The sequence below is a fragment of the Melozone crissalis genome, unplaced genomic scaffold, assembly GCF_028551555.1.
Source record: "Melozone crissalis strain CALT ecotype California unplaced genomic scaffold, PUWL_Pcris_2 ptg000064l_1, whole genome shotgun sequence".
Taxonomy (NCBI): Eukaryota; Metazoa; Chordata; class Aves; order Passeriformes; family Passerellidae; genus Melozone; species Melozone crissalis.
Genome location: NW_026535842.1, coordinates 799,900 through 819,461, shown reverse-complemented (window position 1 = coordinate 819,461; position 19,562 = coordinate 799,900). Strand labels below are relative to the sequence as shown.

The following is a 19,562-nucleotide window of genomic DNA, read 5'->3' as shown; positions in this document are numbered from 1 at the left end:
TGGGACACCCGGAGATTTGGGGTCTCTGGGTGGTCCCAGAGCCTGGCTGGAAGGGGAGGCTCCCCGACCCCTCTCATACCCCACAGCGATCCCCCACTGCCAGCACCCCTGGGCAGTGTGGGGCACATTAAAATCCTCCCCAAAAATCTGCCCCTGACTCTTTTGTGCACCCCCTTTGTGTCCCCATTATCCACAGGGAATGGCTCTGAGGGGCTTTGGGGTGAGGGATTTGGGATGAGAGGAGCCCATGGCTGAGGGGCCTTGGAGCTGAGGGGACCCCATGGCTTTGGATTTGAAGGAGTTTAGGGGAACATCAGGGTTGAGGTTATGGCTGAAGGGGCTCCAGGACTGAGGGGGACTCGGGCTGGGATTATGGCCAAGGGGGTAACACGGCCATGATGGTTCAGGGCCAGGCCTGAGGTGGCTCCAGGACTGAGGGGGTGACACGGCCATGGGGGCTCCAGAGCCAAAGGGGACCCTGGGGCCGAGGGAGTGACACGGCCATGAGGGCTGAAGGACCAGGCCTAAGATGGCTCCAGGGCTGAGGGGGTGACAGGGACATGGAGGTGACAGGGCCAGGCTTGAGGTGGCTCCATGGCCAAAGGGGACCCTGGGGTTGAGGGACTGACACGGCCATGAGGGTCCGGGGCCAGACCTGACGTGGCTTCAGGGCCAAGAGGGTGACAGGGACATGGGGGCTCCAGGGCCAAAGGGGACCCTGGGGCTGAGGGAGTGACATGGCCATGAGGGTCCAGGACCAGGCCTGAGGTGGCTCCAGGACCAAGAGGGTGACAGGGACACGGGGGCTCCAGGACCAAGAGGGTGACAGGGATGTGGGGGCTCCAGGGCCAAAGGGGACCCTGGGGCTGAGGGAGTGACATGGCCATGAGGGTCCAGGATCAGGCCTGAGGTCCAAGGAAGCTCAGCTCTTTATCTCCCAATTTGTGATTTTTTTGGTGTGAAATTCCTGTTTTTCATCCAGATCCTTCACCCCCTGGTTTGGCAGGTCTTGGTCCAAGCAGCAAATTATTCACAGAATCCATCCTGGGGTTTTCAGACCCACCAAATGAGGGTTTCCCTCCCCATAAATGTTCTCTGTCTGCCAGCTGAGAGAGAAATGCCCCATTTTAATGCATTATTTATAAGTTTTTTTTATTTTATGATAGGCTCTTCCTACCCACAGCCAGCAGCAGTAAAACACCTGGTTCATGCATTATTTAGGTTATTGCTGCCCGGGGTTTTCAGCAGTCCCTCAGCCTGCAGAGGTCAGCATTGCAAAGGATTTTTCCAAAGGGATTTAGAATGAAAACCCCAAAAGGATTTCTGCAGGAGCCCCCATCCACAGGGATGTCCTCAGCCCACATGGAAACCACCTGATGGCACCAAAAATCAGCGTTAAAATTGAGGATTTTGGGGTCAGAGGGGGTTGTGGTGGGGAGAGGTGTGTGGAAAATGTTCTTACCTGGGGTTCAGCCAGGAAACAAAAAGCTCCCAGCTGGATCCATTTTGAATGTCACAAAATTCTGAGATAATAAAAAGAAGAGGTTTTCATAATTAATAAAAAATATATTTAAAATAAATTATTATAATAAATTAATTTCATAATAATTTTGATAATTTGAGTTTAATTTTTATTATATATATTTTAATAAATTTATTTTATTTTAAATTTTATTTTATAATTTATTTTATAAATTTATTATAAATAATTTTTAATTTTTTTATTTATTAATTTTTATTTATTTTTATTTATTTATTACTCCACAGCAGTGCTGTATTTTAAATACTGTAATCCCCACTTGGTGGTGCAAGAGAGCAAAAAGGGATTATGGACTCGAAATGTTAAATAGCATAAAAGCAATAATATTTACCAAGTCCATTAACTGATTAAATAAATCAGAGAGACAAACCTGGGGTTGTTTGGGCTGGAAAAGACCTTTGAGGTCATCAAATGCAGTGGGTTGGCAAACAAATGAGATTAATTCGGCTGCATCTTCTTCCTGAGGTTGTTTCTCGTAGCTGGGCCACTCTAAATTGCAGATAAATAATGAATGGCAGAGGGATTCACACCAAAATAAATGTTTGTTATAAACCCATGAATATCCCTCTTCCTTGCCTGGGATGTGGATGGATTAAAAATGAGAGGATCTTTGAGTTAATGGTAAATCCCCCACGAATAATCCAGAAAATTGTCCTGGACCAACTGGACTCTGTTTACTAGGGGAAAAATAAAAATAAGGATGAGCTGGATAATGATTCCTCACCTCAAGCAGTCCCAGATTTATGATTAACCTGCAGCCCCAGATTCATGATTAACCTGCAGTCCCACCCTCTCAGAGGCACCTTGTCTCCTCTTTATTACTTGCATTGATAAATTAAAGACTGAAATCAGCTCATTTCCACCTGCTAAATGGATTTTAAAAAAAGGTTTGCTGTCTCCTCTGTCAGAGGTGTTTGGTTTTTTCCTATCTCAGTTTGGATCTGTGTTCTTTGAAGTTCTTTTTCCTGTCTCACCTTACATGGATCTGTGTTCTCTGAGGTGTTTTTTCCTCTATCTCAGTTTATCTAGATCTGTGTTCTTTGAATTTTTTCTCCTCTATCTAACTTTATCTGTATCTGTGTTCTTTGAGTTTTTTTTTTCCCCTCTATCTCACTTTATCTGTATCTGTATTATTTGAATTTTTTCCCCTCTATCTCACTTTATCTGGATCTGTTTTCTCTCAGGTGTTTTCCCCTCTATCTCAGCTTATCTGGACCTGTATTCTTTGAATTTTTTTTTTCTCTATCCCAGTTAATCTGGATCTATGTTCTTTACTTTCTAAGCACTTAATTAACTGGTGTTGATTAAACCATTTCCCTTCCCCCTTGGGGTTCAGCCCCTCACCTCACTCCTGCTGGCCCTGCTGCCCTGGGAAGTGTCAATAATCCATAAATAATCAATAATTTATTAATTCACAGGGCTGCAGCTCTGGCAGCTCTGCTCAGCCCAGCTGCTGCTGCCCAGCTCCTATTTCAGGCCACAAATTGTTCATAAATTCCCTATTTCAGGGCAGAAATTGTTTATAAATTTCCTATTTCAGGGCAGAAATTGTTCTTCTCTATTCCCGGAACGGAGGAGAAATGCAGGAAAAGTCCAGCCAGGATCAGCTCATTCCTGCCATTGTAGCAGCATTCAATTCCCCCATTCTTATTCCATTTCCCCCATTTTTCTCCCTGTTTTTCACTGAACACCATCCTCCTTTTCTTCTCCACAAAAAGCACCCGTGACCTCTTCCATCCGCTTTTCTCATCATCCCCTAAAAACAGCTCGGGAAGCTGAGACACAGAGCAGCTGCCCGGGGGGATTGTTCAGAATTTCATCCCCATCCCCAAAATGTTCCTTTTAAAGCTCTTTCTGCAGCGAGGAGTGAGGGAGGGACGAGATCCCAATTCCCAGCTGGATTTTATTCGGTGAGGGAGGGATGAAATCACCATTCCCAGCTGGATTTTATTCAATGAGGGACAAGGTCCCAGTTCCCAGCTAAATTTTATTTGGATAGGAAGGGATGAAATTCCCATTCCCAGCTGGATTTTATTTGGTGAAGGAAGGACAAAATTCCAATTCCCATCTGGATTTTATTCAGTGAGCGAGGGATGAGATCCCAGTTCCCAGCTGGATTTTATTTGGATAGGAAGGGATGAGATCCCAATTCCCAATTGGATTTTATTCAGTGAGGGATGAGATCCCAATTCCCAGCTGGATTTTATTTGGATAGGAAGGGATGAATTCCAGTTCCCAGCTGGATTTTATTTGGATAGGAAGGGATGAGATCCCAATTCCCAATTGGATTTTATTCATTGAGGGATGAGATCCCAATTCCCAGTTGGATTTTATTCAGGGAAGGACAAGATCCCAAATCCCACCTGGATTTTATTTGGGGAAGGAAGGTCGAGATCCCAATTCCCACCCGGATTTTATTCAGTGAGGGATGAGATCCAAATTCCCAGCTGGATTTTATTTGGGGAGGGATGAGATCCCAGCTGGATTTTACTCAGTGAGGGAGGGACCAGCAGGGTTTGTCTCCTGCATCCTCGGTAGCCATGGCAACGGCCCCGTGCCCATGGCAACCCCAGGAGCATCCTCGGAGCCTCCCCCGGGCTTTAACTCCGAGTTCTGGCTCCCCCTCATGGGCTCTTCCAGGGCCAGAGGATTCGAGATTTAATTCTGGAATATTTGGTGTATAAAACTCCCCTGGTGTCTCCATAAAGAGCCTCGTGGGCAGCTCCACTTCCAGGGCCAAAGGGCAAATTTAATGATGGTTTTATATTATTTAAAAATAATAAAATTATTATTAATTTAATGATTAATTGATATTTGGTGTGTAAAACTTCCCTGGTGTCTTAATAAAGGCAAACCTTATAAAGAGCCTCGGGGGCAGCTCCACTTCCAGGGTCAAAGTCAGATTGGACATTTAATGATGGAATAATATAAATATAATATAATATAATATAATATAATATAATATAATATAATATAATATAATATAATATAATGTAATGTAATATAATATATATTATATGATATAATATGTATGCTATGATATGATATGATATTATATAATATATATACTATGATATGATATGATATGATATGATATAATATGATATAATATGATATAATATAGTATTATATTATATTATATTATATTATATTATATTACATTTATATTAATCCCTGGTGTCTTTATAAATACAAACTTTATAAAGAGTCTCATGGGCAGCTCCACTTCCAGAGTCAAAGGGCAAATTGGCAAAGGGCAAAGCACATTTATTACCAGTTTTTGTTCCTAAATAACGATGGATTAATATCATTAAAATAGTCTATTTATTCTATGCTATTCTCTATTATTAATTAATATTTGGTGTCTAAAACTTCCGTGGTGTCTCAGTGAAGACAAATTTCATAAAGGGCCTTTAAGGTGCAGGGAAATTTCCTCACCATGAGAGGATTGACGCTGCGTTTCATCATCTCATCCTCCTTGAGAAACCAGGTCAGGGCAGAAAAACTCGCTCAGTCCTCAGGTGAATAAACAAGGTGGAGACCTGGGCCAAAAATCGCTGTAACGAGGAAAAAAATTGTCTAAAAAAATATATGAAAGTCAATTTATAGCTCATTTAAACATATTTTCTCTTATTATTTAACTTATTTTTAAAATTAATTAATTATTTTAAAAAATTACTTATTTTAAACATGATTTCTCTTATTATGTAACTTATTTTTAAAATTAATTGACTCAATTTTTAAAATATTACTTAATTTTACGTATTACATAATATTATATAACTTATTTTTTTAATCAATTAACTAACTTATTTTTTAAAATTATTCTTCAGTTTTAAATTATTTATCTTATTATTTAATTTATTTAAAATTAATTAATTACCTAACTTATTTTTTAAAATTATTATTTAGTTTTAAAATTATTTCTCCTATTATTTAATTTATTTTAAATTAATGAATTAATTAACTTATTTTAAAAGTATTATTTAGTTGTAAAATTATTTCTCTTATTATCTAACTCATTTAAAAAATTCATTAAAATTATTACTCACTTTTAAAAATGATTTCTCTGTTTCAGTCTATCTCTTGACTTAAAAAAAAAAAAAAATTAAATTACAATTTGCATTTTTTTGGGGGGGGGGTCCAGCTTTCCCCAGCTCACTTCAAAACCCATTTTCTAAATGGGAAATCTGATTTTTCCTGCCCTTTTCCAGCCAGGAAAGCACGGAGAATTCCCCGCCCGGGATTTCAAATCTGAATTTCCGCGACTCACGGGCAGCCCCGGGAGCTCCCGGGCCCATCCGGGACATTTCGGGGCTCTGACCTCGCCCGGGTCCCTTCCAGGTCGCGACAAACCCAAAAACCGGGAGGAAGAAAAGGAAAATTCTCCCTGTGAGTCACGCCTGCTCCGAGGAGGAAAATTCCCATTTTCCTGCCAAGGGTGACGGAATTTGGGGGCAGTTTCTGGGAATTCCGGCGTTTCTGGAACGGCTTCGCTCCCGAGCTTTGCTCTGGGTTCTGTTCCAGCAGGAAAAAGGAGATTTCTCAGCACAAGGAGCCTTTATTTCCCGGGAGCTCTTGCCAGGCACGGCAGGGAATTGTCGGGGTTGTTGTTCCCAGGCGCTGCTGGGTTATTTTTATTTTTATTTTATTTTATTTTTGTCTCCAGTGCTGGGCTGGAGCTGGAGCAGCAAACAAGGACGGGCTGCTCCAGCTCCCAGCCATTCATCCAGAAAGGGCCTCAAAACCTCTTTTTTCCCCCATTTCTGAGCACTTTTAGTTCCAATTTTTGTTCCAAAATTCATTTTTTCCCTCCCGTTTCAGAGCACTTTTATTACCAGTTTTTCTTCCTAAATTCATCCCCCCCCAATTTCAGAGCAATTTTATTGCCAGTTTTTGTTCCAAAATTCATTTTCCCCCCATTTCAGAGCAATGTTATTGCCAATCTTTGTTCCAAAATTCATTTTTCCTTTCATTTCAGAGCACTTTTATTAGCAGGTTTTGTCCCTAAATTAATTAATTTTCCCCCACTTCAGAGCGCTTTCATGACCAAATTTTGTTCCTAAATTAATTTTTTCTCCAAACGAGGATTTAAACGTTTTGGTTTTTTTTAATAAAGGCCTCAAAAACTCGGTTTTTCAAGTTGATAAGATAGAGCCTCAAAAACTCAATATCTCCCCCATTTCAAAGCACATTTATTGCCAATTTTTACTCATAAATTAATTTTCCCCCAAACGAGCATTTTAGCTTTTTTTTTTAATGAAAGCCTCAAAAACTCAATTTCCCCCTATTTCAAAGCACTTTTATTACCAATTTTTGTCCCTAAATTCAATTTTTTTCCCCCAAACGAGCATTTTAATGCTGTATTTTTTAAATAAAATCTGCTATTTTACCTCCCAGCGCCCTGGTGATGCTGGAGGGACCAAAATGAATTTTTTGGGGCTGCGCCCCACGCAGGTGATGCCAGGCCTGGATGTGGCACCACCGGGTAAGGAGCTTACCCAGGGCTCAGCACGGCCCTAAGCAGCTTGGAGCAGCTCCAGGGACATTTATAACCCTGTGGATAAAGATTCCTAACCCTAAAATAATCACAGCCCCAATGGATGCACATTTATAACCCTGTGGATAAAGATTCCTAACCCTAAAATAATCACAGCCCCAATGGATGCACATTTATAACCCCATGGATGAATATTTAAACCCCAATAAATGAACATTTTTAACCCCAATGGATGGACATTTTAACCCAAATAAATGAACATTTTTAACCCCATGGATGAACGTTTTAACCCAAATAAGTGAACATTTTTAACCCAAATGGATGAACATTTTAACCCAAATAAATGAACATTTTAACCCAAATGGATGAACATTTTAACCCCAATGGATGAACATTTTAAACCCCAATGGATGGGCATTTTAACCCCAATAAATGAACATTTTAAACCCCAATGGATGAACATTTTTAACCCCAATGGATGAACATTTTAACCCAAATAAACGACCCTTTTTAACCCCAATGGAGGAAGATTTTAACCCCAGTGGGTTAAATATCCACCAGCCTTTGCACAGCCAGGGCTGGCTGAATAAATCATCTCCAATGAACCCAAGCCATAAAAAGCAACACGAAATCAATCCACGAGTGCCCATGAAGGAGATGAACCTTCCTCCCTCCCCAGACCCACAGTCAGCATTTCCTGAGCAAAACCCATCCCAGGAACGATTGCTGGGCTGGCCCGGGGCCTGGGGCACCGTTTCCACCAGGATCCCGAGGAGCTGCAGCTCCTGCCCCGAGCCTGAGAGGAATTTGACCCTGGGATGCCAAAAATCCATTAAAAATCTGCCCTGGATGCGCTGGCGGGGAGGCCTCAGCCCTGACGGCTTCCACCAGGAATTAAAAATTCATTAACGATCCGTGCTGCTGATTGACGAGCAGTGGCTCTGTTTCTGCAAACAGAATTTCTGCTGCTCGAAAATAAAAATTGGTTTATTTTTCAGCGTTAGCCGCAGCGCTGCTTTCAGTAAACGTTCTTTTCAAGATAAATAACTTTCCCTTGTTGTTGTTGTTGCTGTTCTCCTGGGATAAGTTATTATTATAGTAAACCCCTGGTTTTTGGATTAATGCAGGATTCATTCCGCCCAACCAGCCCATTCCTGGTTTGCTCCTTTTCCTGGCATGGAATTTGGGTGAATATTTGGACCCAAAGCAGGCAGGCAGGAGCCATTGCACACACAGAATAAACTCCTCCTGCAGGCAGGGCTTCCCCAGCCCCACAGCCCTCAGTCCTGCTGATTTCACTCTCTCCTGGCTGGACTAACATTTGTGTTACAGGGAGAAACCACTTTAATTTAATTCATTTCAACATTACCCAGGTGGGTCACAGGAAAATCCCTTTTCCATCCAGATGTGGCCCAGGATGGTCATTCCTGGCCCAGCTGTTCTGGGCAGCCTCAGGAGCGTTTGGGAGGTGTGAAAATCATAAAATCCTGGGATTTGGGTTGGAAGGGACCTTAAAACTCACCCGTGGCAGGGACACCTCCCATTGTCCCAGGGTGCTGGCCCTGGGAAACCCTAAAAATTGGGAAAACCCTAAAAATTGGGAAAACCCTAAAAATCGGGAAACTCTCCCATTCTTGTCTCTGCATATTCCACTCTTGTGTCCTTACCCTCTAAAAAACCCCCATTTTTGCCATCCCGTGGGATTTTTAGTTGTTTTCTGTGGCATTTCCTCACACTGAATTTCAGGATTCCTCGTCACAAATTGAGTTGCAGGAGTGAGTTCTGCTCCTCTGCTTGGACACAGCTTTGAAAGGCAAACCCATCTTTTCTCCCTGGTTTGATTTCCAATTCACCAGCCCTGGGAGCAGCTCTGCTCCAGGGGATAATGGATCTGGAGCTGCTAAAAGCAGCTGCTAAAAGCATCCTGGCCTCTCCCAGATTCCCAACCAGGAGATTTCCAACCCGCCCCAAACCCTGGAGTTTCTTCCATTTAAAAAAATCCAAGTGTTGTGATTCTCCAAGATTCCCAAAACGGCCCCAAACCTCCTCATTCCATTCGGTATTTCTTCAATAAACCACCAAGATGCTGCGATTTCCCAGGATTTTCCAAGCCTTGACATCCCTTCAGTATGGAATCCAAACGCTGCGATATTCCAGGATTTTCAAATCAGCCTCAAACCCTGATAATTCTTCCACAAAACCATCCAGGTGCTGAGGTTTTCCAAGATTTTAAAATCTGCCCAAGCCCTGATATTTCCTCAGTATAAAATCCAAATGCTGCAATGTTCCAAGATTTTATAACCAGCCTCAAACCCTAATATTTCTTCAATAAAACCATCCATGTTCTGAGGTTTTCCAGGGTTTTACCACCAGCCTCAAACCCTGATATTTCTCCAATAAAACCATCCGCGTTCTGCAGTTTGATTTTATAACCAGCCTCAAACCCTGATAATTCCTCCATAAAACCATCCATGGGTCGCAGTTTTCCAGGGTTTTATATCAACCCCAAACCCTGATATTTCTTCAATAAAACCATCCATGTTTTGCAATATTCCAAGATTTTATCACCAGCCTCAAACCCTGATAATTCTTCAATAAAATCCTCCAGGTGCTGAGGTTTCACAAGATTTTTAAATCAGCCCCAAGCCCTGATATTTCTTCAGTATAAAATCCAAATGCTGCAGTATTCCAAGATTTTATAACCAGCCTCAAACCCTGATAATTCTTCCATAAAACCATCCATGTTCTGAGGTTTTCCAGGGTTTTATCACCAGCCTCAAACCCTGATAATTCTCCAACAAAACCATCCGCGTTCTGCAGTTTGCCGGGGTTTTTTCACCACCCTCAAACCCTGACATTTCTCCAATCAAACCACGACCCCCCCTCGATTTTCAGGCTCTCCTTTGCTCCCCGTGCCCCGGGGATGCTTCGGGGCGCAGCCGCGGTTTCGGGGCGCGGCCCCGGCTTTTCCCCGGGGACGGATGCCGGATGAAGGATGAAGGATGACGATGACGACGATGATGATGGGTGAGGGCTCAGCGGGGCCGGGCTGCTCGGAGCGGCTCCTCCCTCTCGCTATTTATTCCTGCGCGGAGCTCCGCGGCTGAATCAGCTCGGGGCGGGCGGGCAGCGCCGTTTGCAGCCGGTGAGTACCGGGGAAACCGGGATGGAGGGGATGCGGGCGGGACGAACCCCGGGGCGAGGGGGGTTTGAACGCCGGGAGTGCGGGGCTGCCTCTTTTCCCCGTGAAAAATTGACATTTCCAGCGGTTCCTTACAAGCCAGCGCCCCGCTCCTGCCCGGCTCTGGTTTACTCAGCGGTTACTCAACATCGGGAATTTCTCCTCCGAGGGTTTTGGCTTTTCTCCCACCCACCAGCTGCTCCCCCTTTTTTTGAGAAAGACAAAGGGGTGAGGGGAGATCTCTAAACCCAGGGGTGATATTTTCAGAGAAATTCCGATTTAATTAAAATTTCCAGAGCCCCAGGCCGGGATTTTGAGCCCATGAGGGTCCGGACTCCCCCATCCCCGAGCATCCTCCCATCCCCACCTCCCTCCTCTCCTCCTCCGCCTCCCCGGGGACCTTCCCAAGGTTATTCCAGGCGTGTTTTGGCACCTGGGTGTTGGTTTTTCCCCTCCGAAGCGAATCCTCCTCCTTGCCAACGCCGAGCACGTAATTGCTGCTTGCAGCCTCCATTTTCCGCTGGGTTCCTCCGGCGCGGAGAAAAATCGGCTCCGCCACAAACCACCTGAATTAATTCGTCATTTCCAGCGTCCGCCGAGAAGGCGAATCTGGGCCAGAAAGGTTAAAAATAAAATAAAAAAAAAATCCCAGTGAAATCACTCGATGTGTAATTCAATATTAATGTCATGGTCAGGCCATAAATAGAATTCCCGAGCACAGAGATCCCAGCTCCGCGTTTCTCTTCTCCGAGAGAAATCTGGGATTTTAAAGGGAGAAAATCCCGGATTCTCAGCAAGCAGCTCCTTCAGGGATTTGGCCAGGGAACTCATTTATTTGGGGCGAAGCTCCTGGCTCGCTAATTAGCGCCGTATCCTGTTTATCAGCGCTCTGAAGGCAATTAGAGGAGCAGGATCCCTGAATCAGCCTCAAACCCCGCGATTTCCTCAATAAAACCATGGCAGAGCTTTGCCAGAACCCCTCTCCAACCAGGGTTTTAAATTTTTAATTTAACCAGGGCCTGGTTTTTAACCCCTCGGAGCTCAGAGCGGGGAGCGACGCCTCCAAAAATATATTTGAAAAATGCCCAATTCTGTGGATTTTCCTCCTCCGCTGCCCATTTTGCCGAGCACCCAAGGAGCCGGTTGTTTTCCCTGCCTTTTGGCTATTTTTAACCCCCCTGATCTCATCCCTGCCCCCAGCGGGTGGGTGCTGCAGGGTGAGGGAGGCAGCGAGCCCCAGCCCGCTCCTTGAGGCCGGGATTGTCCATGGAGGAGCAAATCCCAGACCTGGAACTGCAAATCCCACACCTGGAACTGCAAATCCCAGACCTGGAATTGCTGCCCATCACCAGGGACGAGCAAATCCCAGACCTGGAACTGCAAATCCCAGACCTGGAACTGCTGCCCATCACCAGGGAAGGGCAAATCCCAGACCTGGAATTGCAAATCCCAGACCTGGAACTGCAAATCCCAGACCCGGAACTGCTGCCCATCACCAGGGACGAGCAAATCCCAGACCTGGAACTGCAAATCCCAGACCTGGAACTGCAAATCCCAGGCCTGGAATTGCTGCCCATCACCAGGGATGGGCAAATCCCAGACCTGGAACTGCAAATCCCACACCTGGAATTGCAAATCCCAGGCCTGGAATTGCTGCCCATCACCATGAACGAGCAAATCCCAGGGACTGACAAATCCCAGACCTGGGATTCCAAATCCCAAACCTGGAGTTGCTGCCCATCACCAGGGATGAGCAAATCCCAAACCTGGAATTGCTTCTCACCCCCAGGGACAAGCAAATCCCAAACCTGGGACTGACAAATCCCAAACCTGGAATTCCTGCCCCAGGGAAAAGCAAATCCCAAAGCTGGAATTGCAAATCCCAGACCTGGAACTGCTGCCCATCACCAGGGACGAGCAAATCCAAATCCCAAGCATGAAATTCCAAATCCCAAACCTGAAATTCCAAATCCCAAACCTGGAATTCCCAGGGAAGAGCGAATCTCAAACCTGGAATTGCAAATCCCAAACCTGGAATTGCTGCCCATCACCAGGGAAAAGCAAATCCCAAACCTGGAATCCCCAGGGATGAGCAAATCCCAAACCTGGAATTCCGAATCCCAGACCTGGAATTCCAAATCCCAAATCTGGAATTGCTGCCCATCACCAGGGACGAGCAAATCCAAATCCCAAAGGTGGAATTCTAAATCCCAAATCTGGAATTGCAAATCCCAAACCTGGAACTGCTGCCCATCACCAGGCATGAGCAAATCCCAAACCTGGAACTGCAAATCCCAAACCTGGAATTGCTGCCCATCATCAGAGACAGATCTGTGCATCCCCCTGAGTTTTCATTTTGGGCCTTGCCAACGATCCCACCCAAACCACTGAGCTTGAAGGGCCTTCAATTCAAACATTTCTGGGCATAAACCCAGATTTTTGGCAGAAAAAGCATCACTAATGAACCCAAAAGGATGAATTTGCTTTTCTGGCCCACAAATCCTTGTCCAGGTGGCAACAGGAGAATTTCTGGCTTGAACAGGGTTTGCCCTTTGTGGCTGTAGGAAAGTTCAGCATCTCATTCCCGCATTAAGATTATTCCTGGGGTAGCTCCGTAATTTCTGCAAAAAAATAAAGTTGGGGCCCAAACTGAATTATTTCTTGCTGTATCCAGGGATGCTGACACACCCACCCACACAGAGGATGCTCCTCTCGCCCTCCCCAGCAGCGAGGGGAGATTTTGGGGGGCAGGATGGAAAATCCCTTTTTTAACCTTAAACCCACGGCAGCAGTGACTCAGAGCCCTTGGCATTGCCAGGAGGCATTAGCGGGTTTTGGCAGCTTGGCCTTTTTGTTTTTTTGGTCTTTGAGGTGTTTTCCAAAGGATTTGCAGCCCCGGTGGGGATTGTCCCTTGTCCTGGCCGGATTATGCACACGGCGGGGGGGGGGGGGGAAATGGGATTTATCCCTCCTGGAAATGGGGGAAATGGGATTTATCCCCCTGGAAATGGGATTTATCCCCCCTGGAAATGGAGGAAATGGGATTTATCCCCCCTGGAAATGGGGGAAATGGGATTTATGCCCCCTGGAAATGGGATTTATGCCCCCTGGAAATGGGATTTATCCCCCGGGCAGTGTGGGAGATGCCCGGAATGCCAGCAGCATTCAGTGAGTCACTGGATGCTGGGAAACTCTGAATCCCAAAAATACCCATTAATGAACGGGAATTTGGGTAAAGCACGGCAGAATTTGGGAAAGGAATCCCCCGGGGCCAGGCTGGGCGCTGCCTTCCCTGCAGCACCGAGTGCCCCTTGGCATCGAGGGTGGCACAGCGGGGATCTCATTTCTGCCCCCAGGCTGGGTAGGGCGGGATTGATAAGCGGGGTTTTACCTCAAAATCACGTGAAGCATTTGCTTGTAAAAGCTTTTGTTTAATCACTTAAAACTGCCATTGCCAGCAGGGGTCCTGTTGGGGAATATATTAAAAAAAAAAAAAAATTAATACATACATATATATATATATATATATATATATATATATATATATATATAAAAAATATATATATATAAAATTATAAAAAATACATACATTTCCACATATATAAAATAGATAAATACATGTATATATATATTTTTTATATACATACACTAAAATATAAATACATATTTAAAATATATTTAAAATACATATAGACATATATAAAAATATATACATATATATGCATATATGTAAATATATAAAAATAGATAAAAATAAAATGAGCATATATCAGACAAAAGTAGTAAATATAAATACAATAATACAATAATAAATAAAATATATACATATAATGAATAAATTTTTTTATATACATATATAAAATACATATATATACAGATATAAAAATACATATATATACATATATAAAAATACATACATATACATATATTAAAATACATATATAAAATATATGTATTTATATATATACATATATAAAAAGAATATGTATACATATAAGTACATATATATATATATAAACACCCACATATATGTATAAAAATATATAAAATATTTTACATTTACGTATAAATGAAGGGTTTGGGGGGATGATGAATACCTTTAGTCCAACGCTGTTCATTCTGCAGCTGGATTTGGGGGGACCGGCCGTGTTTGTGTTTGTTGTGCCCCACGGGCGAGGCAGGGCTGCCCCGGCTGGGAGCGCGGCCCTGCCCTGACTCTGTCCTTGTCCCCGCAGCCATGGCCCGGCTCCTCGGCACCTCCTGCCTGCTGCTGCTGCTGCTCCTGGGGCTCTGCGCCGACGTCGCCTCCTCCAAGAAGGGCAAAGGCAAACCCGGCTGGGGCGGGGGCGGCCGCCAGTCCGGCTACCCCCGCCAGCCCGGCTACCCCCAAAACCCGGGCTACCCCCACAACCCCGGCTACCCCCACAACCCGGGCTACCCCCACAACCCCGGCTACCCCCACAACCCCGGCTACCCGGGCTGGGGCCAAGGCTACAACCCGTCCAGCGGAGGGACTTACCACCAGAAGCCCTGGAAGGCGCCCAAGCCCAAGACCAACTTCAAGCACGTGGCGGGCGCGGCGGCGGCGGGCGCCGTGGTGGGGGGCCTGGGGGGCTACGCCATGGGCAGGGTGATGTCGGGCATGCACTACCGCTTCGACAGCCCCGACGAGTACCGCTGGTGGAACGAGAACGCCGCGCGCTACCCCAACCAGGTCTACTACCGCGACTACCGCGACCAGCGCGGCCCCGTGCCGCAGGACGTCTTCGTGGCCGACTGCTTCAACATCACCGTCACCGAGCACAACATCGGCCCGGCCGCCAGGAAGGGCAACGCCTCGGACGCCCTCAACCAGACGGAGGCGGAGCTGGAGACGCGCGTGGTGACCAAGGTGATCCGCGAGATGTGCATCCAGCAGTACCAGGAGTACCGGCTGGCCTCGGGCGCGTGGCAGCGCCTGGCCGACTCCCCGCTGGCCACCCTGCTGCTCCTCGTCCTCGTCGTCCTGCACTAGGGCGGCCCGTGCGGCCCGGGTGTCCCCCGCGGGGTCCCCACGCCCGCCCCGGTCCCGCTCGGTTTTGGTGAGGAGCCCCCCGGCGTGATCGCGGCGCCTCGGGGTTCAGGCGGTGGGATGAAAATGTCGTTTTCTGCCCCAAAAATGGCTCCGGGATGGTGCTGGAGCGCAGAACCGCGGCCTTCGCCTCCTCATCCTCCTCCTCGGGGTCGCCCCGAGAGGGACCGGGCGGAGGGGAGCTCCCCTTGGCGTCCCTGCAGGAGCTTTTCCAAAAATCCTCTTCGTTAACAGGCAGGGATTTGTCTCACCCCCCGTCACCCCCATTCCCTGGGGTACCCCTGGGGTTCTCAAGCTGCCAAGTTGCAATTTGAACCCTTCCACCCCCCCAAAAAAAAAGCCCCTTCCCCGTGTACATAAGGAGCTGCCACTGCACACCCTGCATGCTGCACAAACCCCCTGCAGCAAGACACCCAAATAAATCATTTTGTACTCCCTGTCACAGCGGGGCTGGGGCACTGGTCGGTGTTTGGAGGCAGAAAGTGCTGCTGAATGCCCCAAACACCCCCAAAACGGTGTTACAGCCCCAGAAAAAGCCAGTTTGGGTGCTCCAGGTGACAAGCCGTGCTCGTGCTTCAGCACGTGGGCCCAAAGGACGTTAAAATGCAGCACAAAGGATTCTCAGGGGGTCAGGCACGTAGCGAGAGACTGAAAGCAGCTGAACCACGCCGGTACAGCAAACAGCATCGGGAAAAACGGGCCTGCGAAAGGGAAATGCTAAAAAAAAAATCACTTTTGTGAGTAATTCCTTTGCCCTGTGGAAGCAACGGGTGGAATTGTTAATTCTTGCTTCTCTGTGGATGCTGGGCTGGGGGCGAGCTGTAACACCCGTGGCGCTGCGTTCGATATCCCTCGTGTGATTTTATTTTTGCAAGGCACTGAATAACACTGTCCTAAATGAGATTTTTTTTTTTAATTATTTTTTTCCTTTTTTGCATCGGTGTAAGCTAAGTGAAGATATATATATTATATATAAATACGTATAAACAGAGAGAAACCTTCCAGGACAGCCAAAGCAGGGCTTTGAGGCGCCCCGTCCTTGGCGACGCGCGGATGTTTTGTAACCCCGTCATCACGCTGCATGCCCGGGATTTGCCGTGCTGAGCCTTTTCTAAGTGTTCCACGTCTGGTACAAATTAAAACAGGATCAAGCCAAGGTGCCCGGCAGCCTCCTTTGTGTGCCGGAATTTCCCGCATTTCTGCATTTCCCGCATTTCTGCATTTCCCTCATTTCTGCATTTCCCGCATTTCTGCATTTCCCTCATTTCTGCATTTCCCGCATTTCTGCGTTTCCGCCCTCCCCATCCTCCCTCCCTGCCCTGAGGGAGCTTTTGTTCCCTTCCAGCTCCAATTTGGCCCAAACCCCGCATTCCCAGTTAACCTCTTCTCCTCCCACCCATGGTCTCGCTGCAGCCCAAGAGTTGTTTTCTAATTTCTGTCTCATTCCGGTTTCTGTGCTAATAAAGGAGTTTTTACATTCGCTGTTTCGCTGGCGTCGAGCCCGAGCCGAGCCCTGCTCCATCCTGGAGGCTTCGTTGTGGAATCCTGGAGTGATTTGGGTTGGGAGGGACCTCAAATCCCACCCAGTGCCACCCCTGCCGTGGGCAGGGACGATTCCCACTGTGCCAGGTGCTCCAGCCTGGCCTTGGGCACATCCAGGGATGGAGCAGCCCTGGCTGCTCTGGGAATTCCATCCCAAAATCCCATTTAAATCTCTCTTTACACATTCCCAGTGTCCTGCCCATCCATCCCTTGTCCCAAATCCCTCCCCAGCTTTCCTGGAGCCCCTGCAAGGCCTGGAATGTGCTGGAAGCTCTCCCTGGGTCATTCCCTTCTCCAGGTGAACATTCCCAGCTCTCCCTGGCATTTCCCTTCTCCAGGTGAACATTCCCAGCTCTCCCTGGAATTTCCCATCTCCAGGTGGGCTCCCAGCCCTGCAGGTGAGGTCTCACCTGAGCAGATGCAAATCGGCCTCAATGGGATTTATTTCCATTTATTTGCATTTCGCAACCGCAGGGCCCCTCCTCCAACAGCCCCAAATTGGAGGAGAAATTCCCCCCAAATCAGGAAGGAGAAAACTTCGCCTCATCCAAAGGAAGGGAATAAAAGAATGGATTTTAAAATCCCCTATTTCCCGAGATGAACTCGTGGATATTTCCAGGAAGAGGCTCCCAGAACTTGCTGAACTCCCCTAGGGAGGGTTTGACCTCAGCAGCAGCACAATTACAAATTTCTCATTTTTAACCCCAAAACCTTCAATTCCCTCCCTCCCAGTCATGGGAAACACATTGGCAATGCTCAAAAATAACATTTTTCCCCACCCTGCACACGCAACGCTCTGGTTTTTAACCCTCCACAGGGGTTTGGGGTGGTTTTTGGAAGGTCAGAACTTTCCTGGCTCTGGCAACACCCAAGTGGGGTGACACAGCCCGAACTCTTGTGTCCTTTAAGGACAGCTGGATCACATTACACCTCTGCTGAAGCAGAGAAATTAATTAATTAATTAATTAATTAATGAGCTAAAAACTCCAAATCCTGTAGCATGCACAGGAGCCAGGCATGGAGGAGTTTCTGATTTACCAGGATGGCAATAAATACACCCCAAAATGTAAATAGCCCAAAAGTGTAAATGCACACCAAAGTGTAAATACCCCCCAAAACAAGTATAAATATCCCCCCAAAGTCTAAATGCCCCCCAAAATGTGTAAATATTCCCCCAAAATGTAAATACCCCAAAAAGTGTAAATTCCTCCCAAAATAAGTATAAATACCCCCCCCAATGTAAATACCCCCTAAAGTGTAAATACCCCCCCAAAATTTAAATACCCCCTAAAGTGTAAATACCCCCCAAAGCATAAATACCCCCCAAAGTGTAAGTACAATAAAATCTGAGGTGTTTTTTTTAGGGTCTTCTCCAAATTTCTCCTCACACAGCTCTTAGCATCCCCCAAATACACCCCAAAATGTAAATACCCCCCCCCCCAAATATAAATACAATAAAATCTGAGGGGTTTTTTTGAGTTTTCGCCAAATATCTCATGACACAGATCTTGGTATCTCCCAAATACACCCCAAAGTGTAAATACCCACCTCAAAATGTAAATACCCCCCCCAAAAATATAAATACAATAAAATCTGAGGGTTTTTTAGAGTTTTCTCCAAATCTCTCATCCCACAGCCCTTGGCACCCCCCATCTCCCCAAATAAACACCCCACCCAGCTGAATACGTTTTTCCTGCCTGGAAAAGGCCGTAAAAGGAGGAATTTTGGTGCACGGCCGCCCGGTTAGCAGAGAGCCGGAGGAGGAGCAGCCGGGTTTAGAGGAGCCCGGATCTCAGCCTGGTTTTATCCCGGGCCAACAGCTCCATCTCCCGTCCGAGCTTGGCTTTACACGGCTGAATTTGGGCTGAAAAGCCAAAAAATCCGCTCCAAACCCCGGCTGGGCTTTGTGCGGCTGGGAAATGCCTGGATTTGGCTCCTCCACCCACCTGTGGAAGCGCATCCCCATCAGAGATTCCCGTCCCTGGCACAGACGTCTTTTATGGAAAATCCTTTTTTTAGGGTTTTTCCTCCTGAGAAGCTGAGAGGCCTCAGGAATAAAATGCGAATATTGATTATTTGCTGCTGTGGAATGCGACAGGTGCATCTGTGATTGGGCTCGTGTGGTTGTTTCTAATTAATGGCCAATCACAGTCAGCTGTGAATAGAATGGAATGGAATGGAATGGAATGGAATGGAATGGAATAGAATGGAATAGAATAGAATGGAATGGAATGGAATGGAATAGAATAGAATAGAATAGAATAGAATGGAATGGAATGGAATGGAATGGAATAGAATAGAATAGAATAGAATAGAATAGAATAGAATAGAATAGAATTACAGAGTCCAAGCCACAAACCTTTGTTATCTTTCTTTTTCTATTCTTAGCCAGCCTTCTGATGAAACCTTTTCTTCTATTCTTTTAGTATAGTTTTAATGTAACATATACCATAAAATAATAAATCACGCCTTCTGAAAGGAGTCAGATCTTCATCTCTTCCCTCATCCTCGGACCCCTGTGAACACGGTCACACATCCCAGCGCTAGGAACGATGGATTTGGTCAAAACCAGAGCACGTCTCAAGGCCAAACTTTATTGCGAGGCCGAGGCCTCGGGTTCCCAGCCCCACGCCCCCCTCCCCGCGAGTCCCAGCGCTCTTTTGGGGGGAAAGGAGCGGGTTTTGGGGCAGCCGTGCAGCGGGGATGGCTGCGGGGGCCGAGCTCCGCA

General features: G+C 46.2%; 1 protein-coding gene across 1 annotated transcript; it reads left to right on the top strand.

The window, feature by feature from the left end:
• Window positions 1–10,091: 10,091 nt before the first annotated feature.
• On the top strand, window positions 10,092–15,617 carry PRNP (prion protein). Its single transcript, XM_054289242.1, has 2 exons — window positions 10,092–10,185; window positions 14,457–15,617. Exon 2 carries the CDS (start codon window positions 14,459–14,461, stop codon window positions 15,233–15,235), a length of 777 nt encoding a protein of 258 aa, XP_054145217.1. The 5' UTR covers window positions 10,092–10,185; window positions 14,457–14,458; the 3' UTR covers window positions 15,236–15,617.
• The last annotated feature ends 3,945 nt before the right edge of the window (window positions 15,618–19,562 follow it).

Excerpts from the sequence above, each read along its gene's own strand:
- PRNP (XM_054289242.1), top strand. The coding sequence starts at position 14,459 with ATGGCCCGGCTCCTCGGCACCTCCTGCCTGCTGCTGCTGCTGCTCCTG.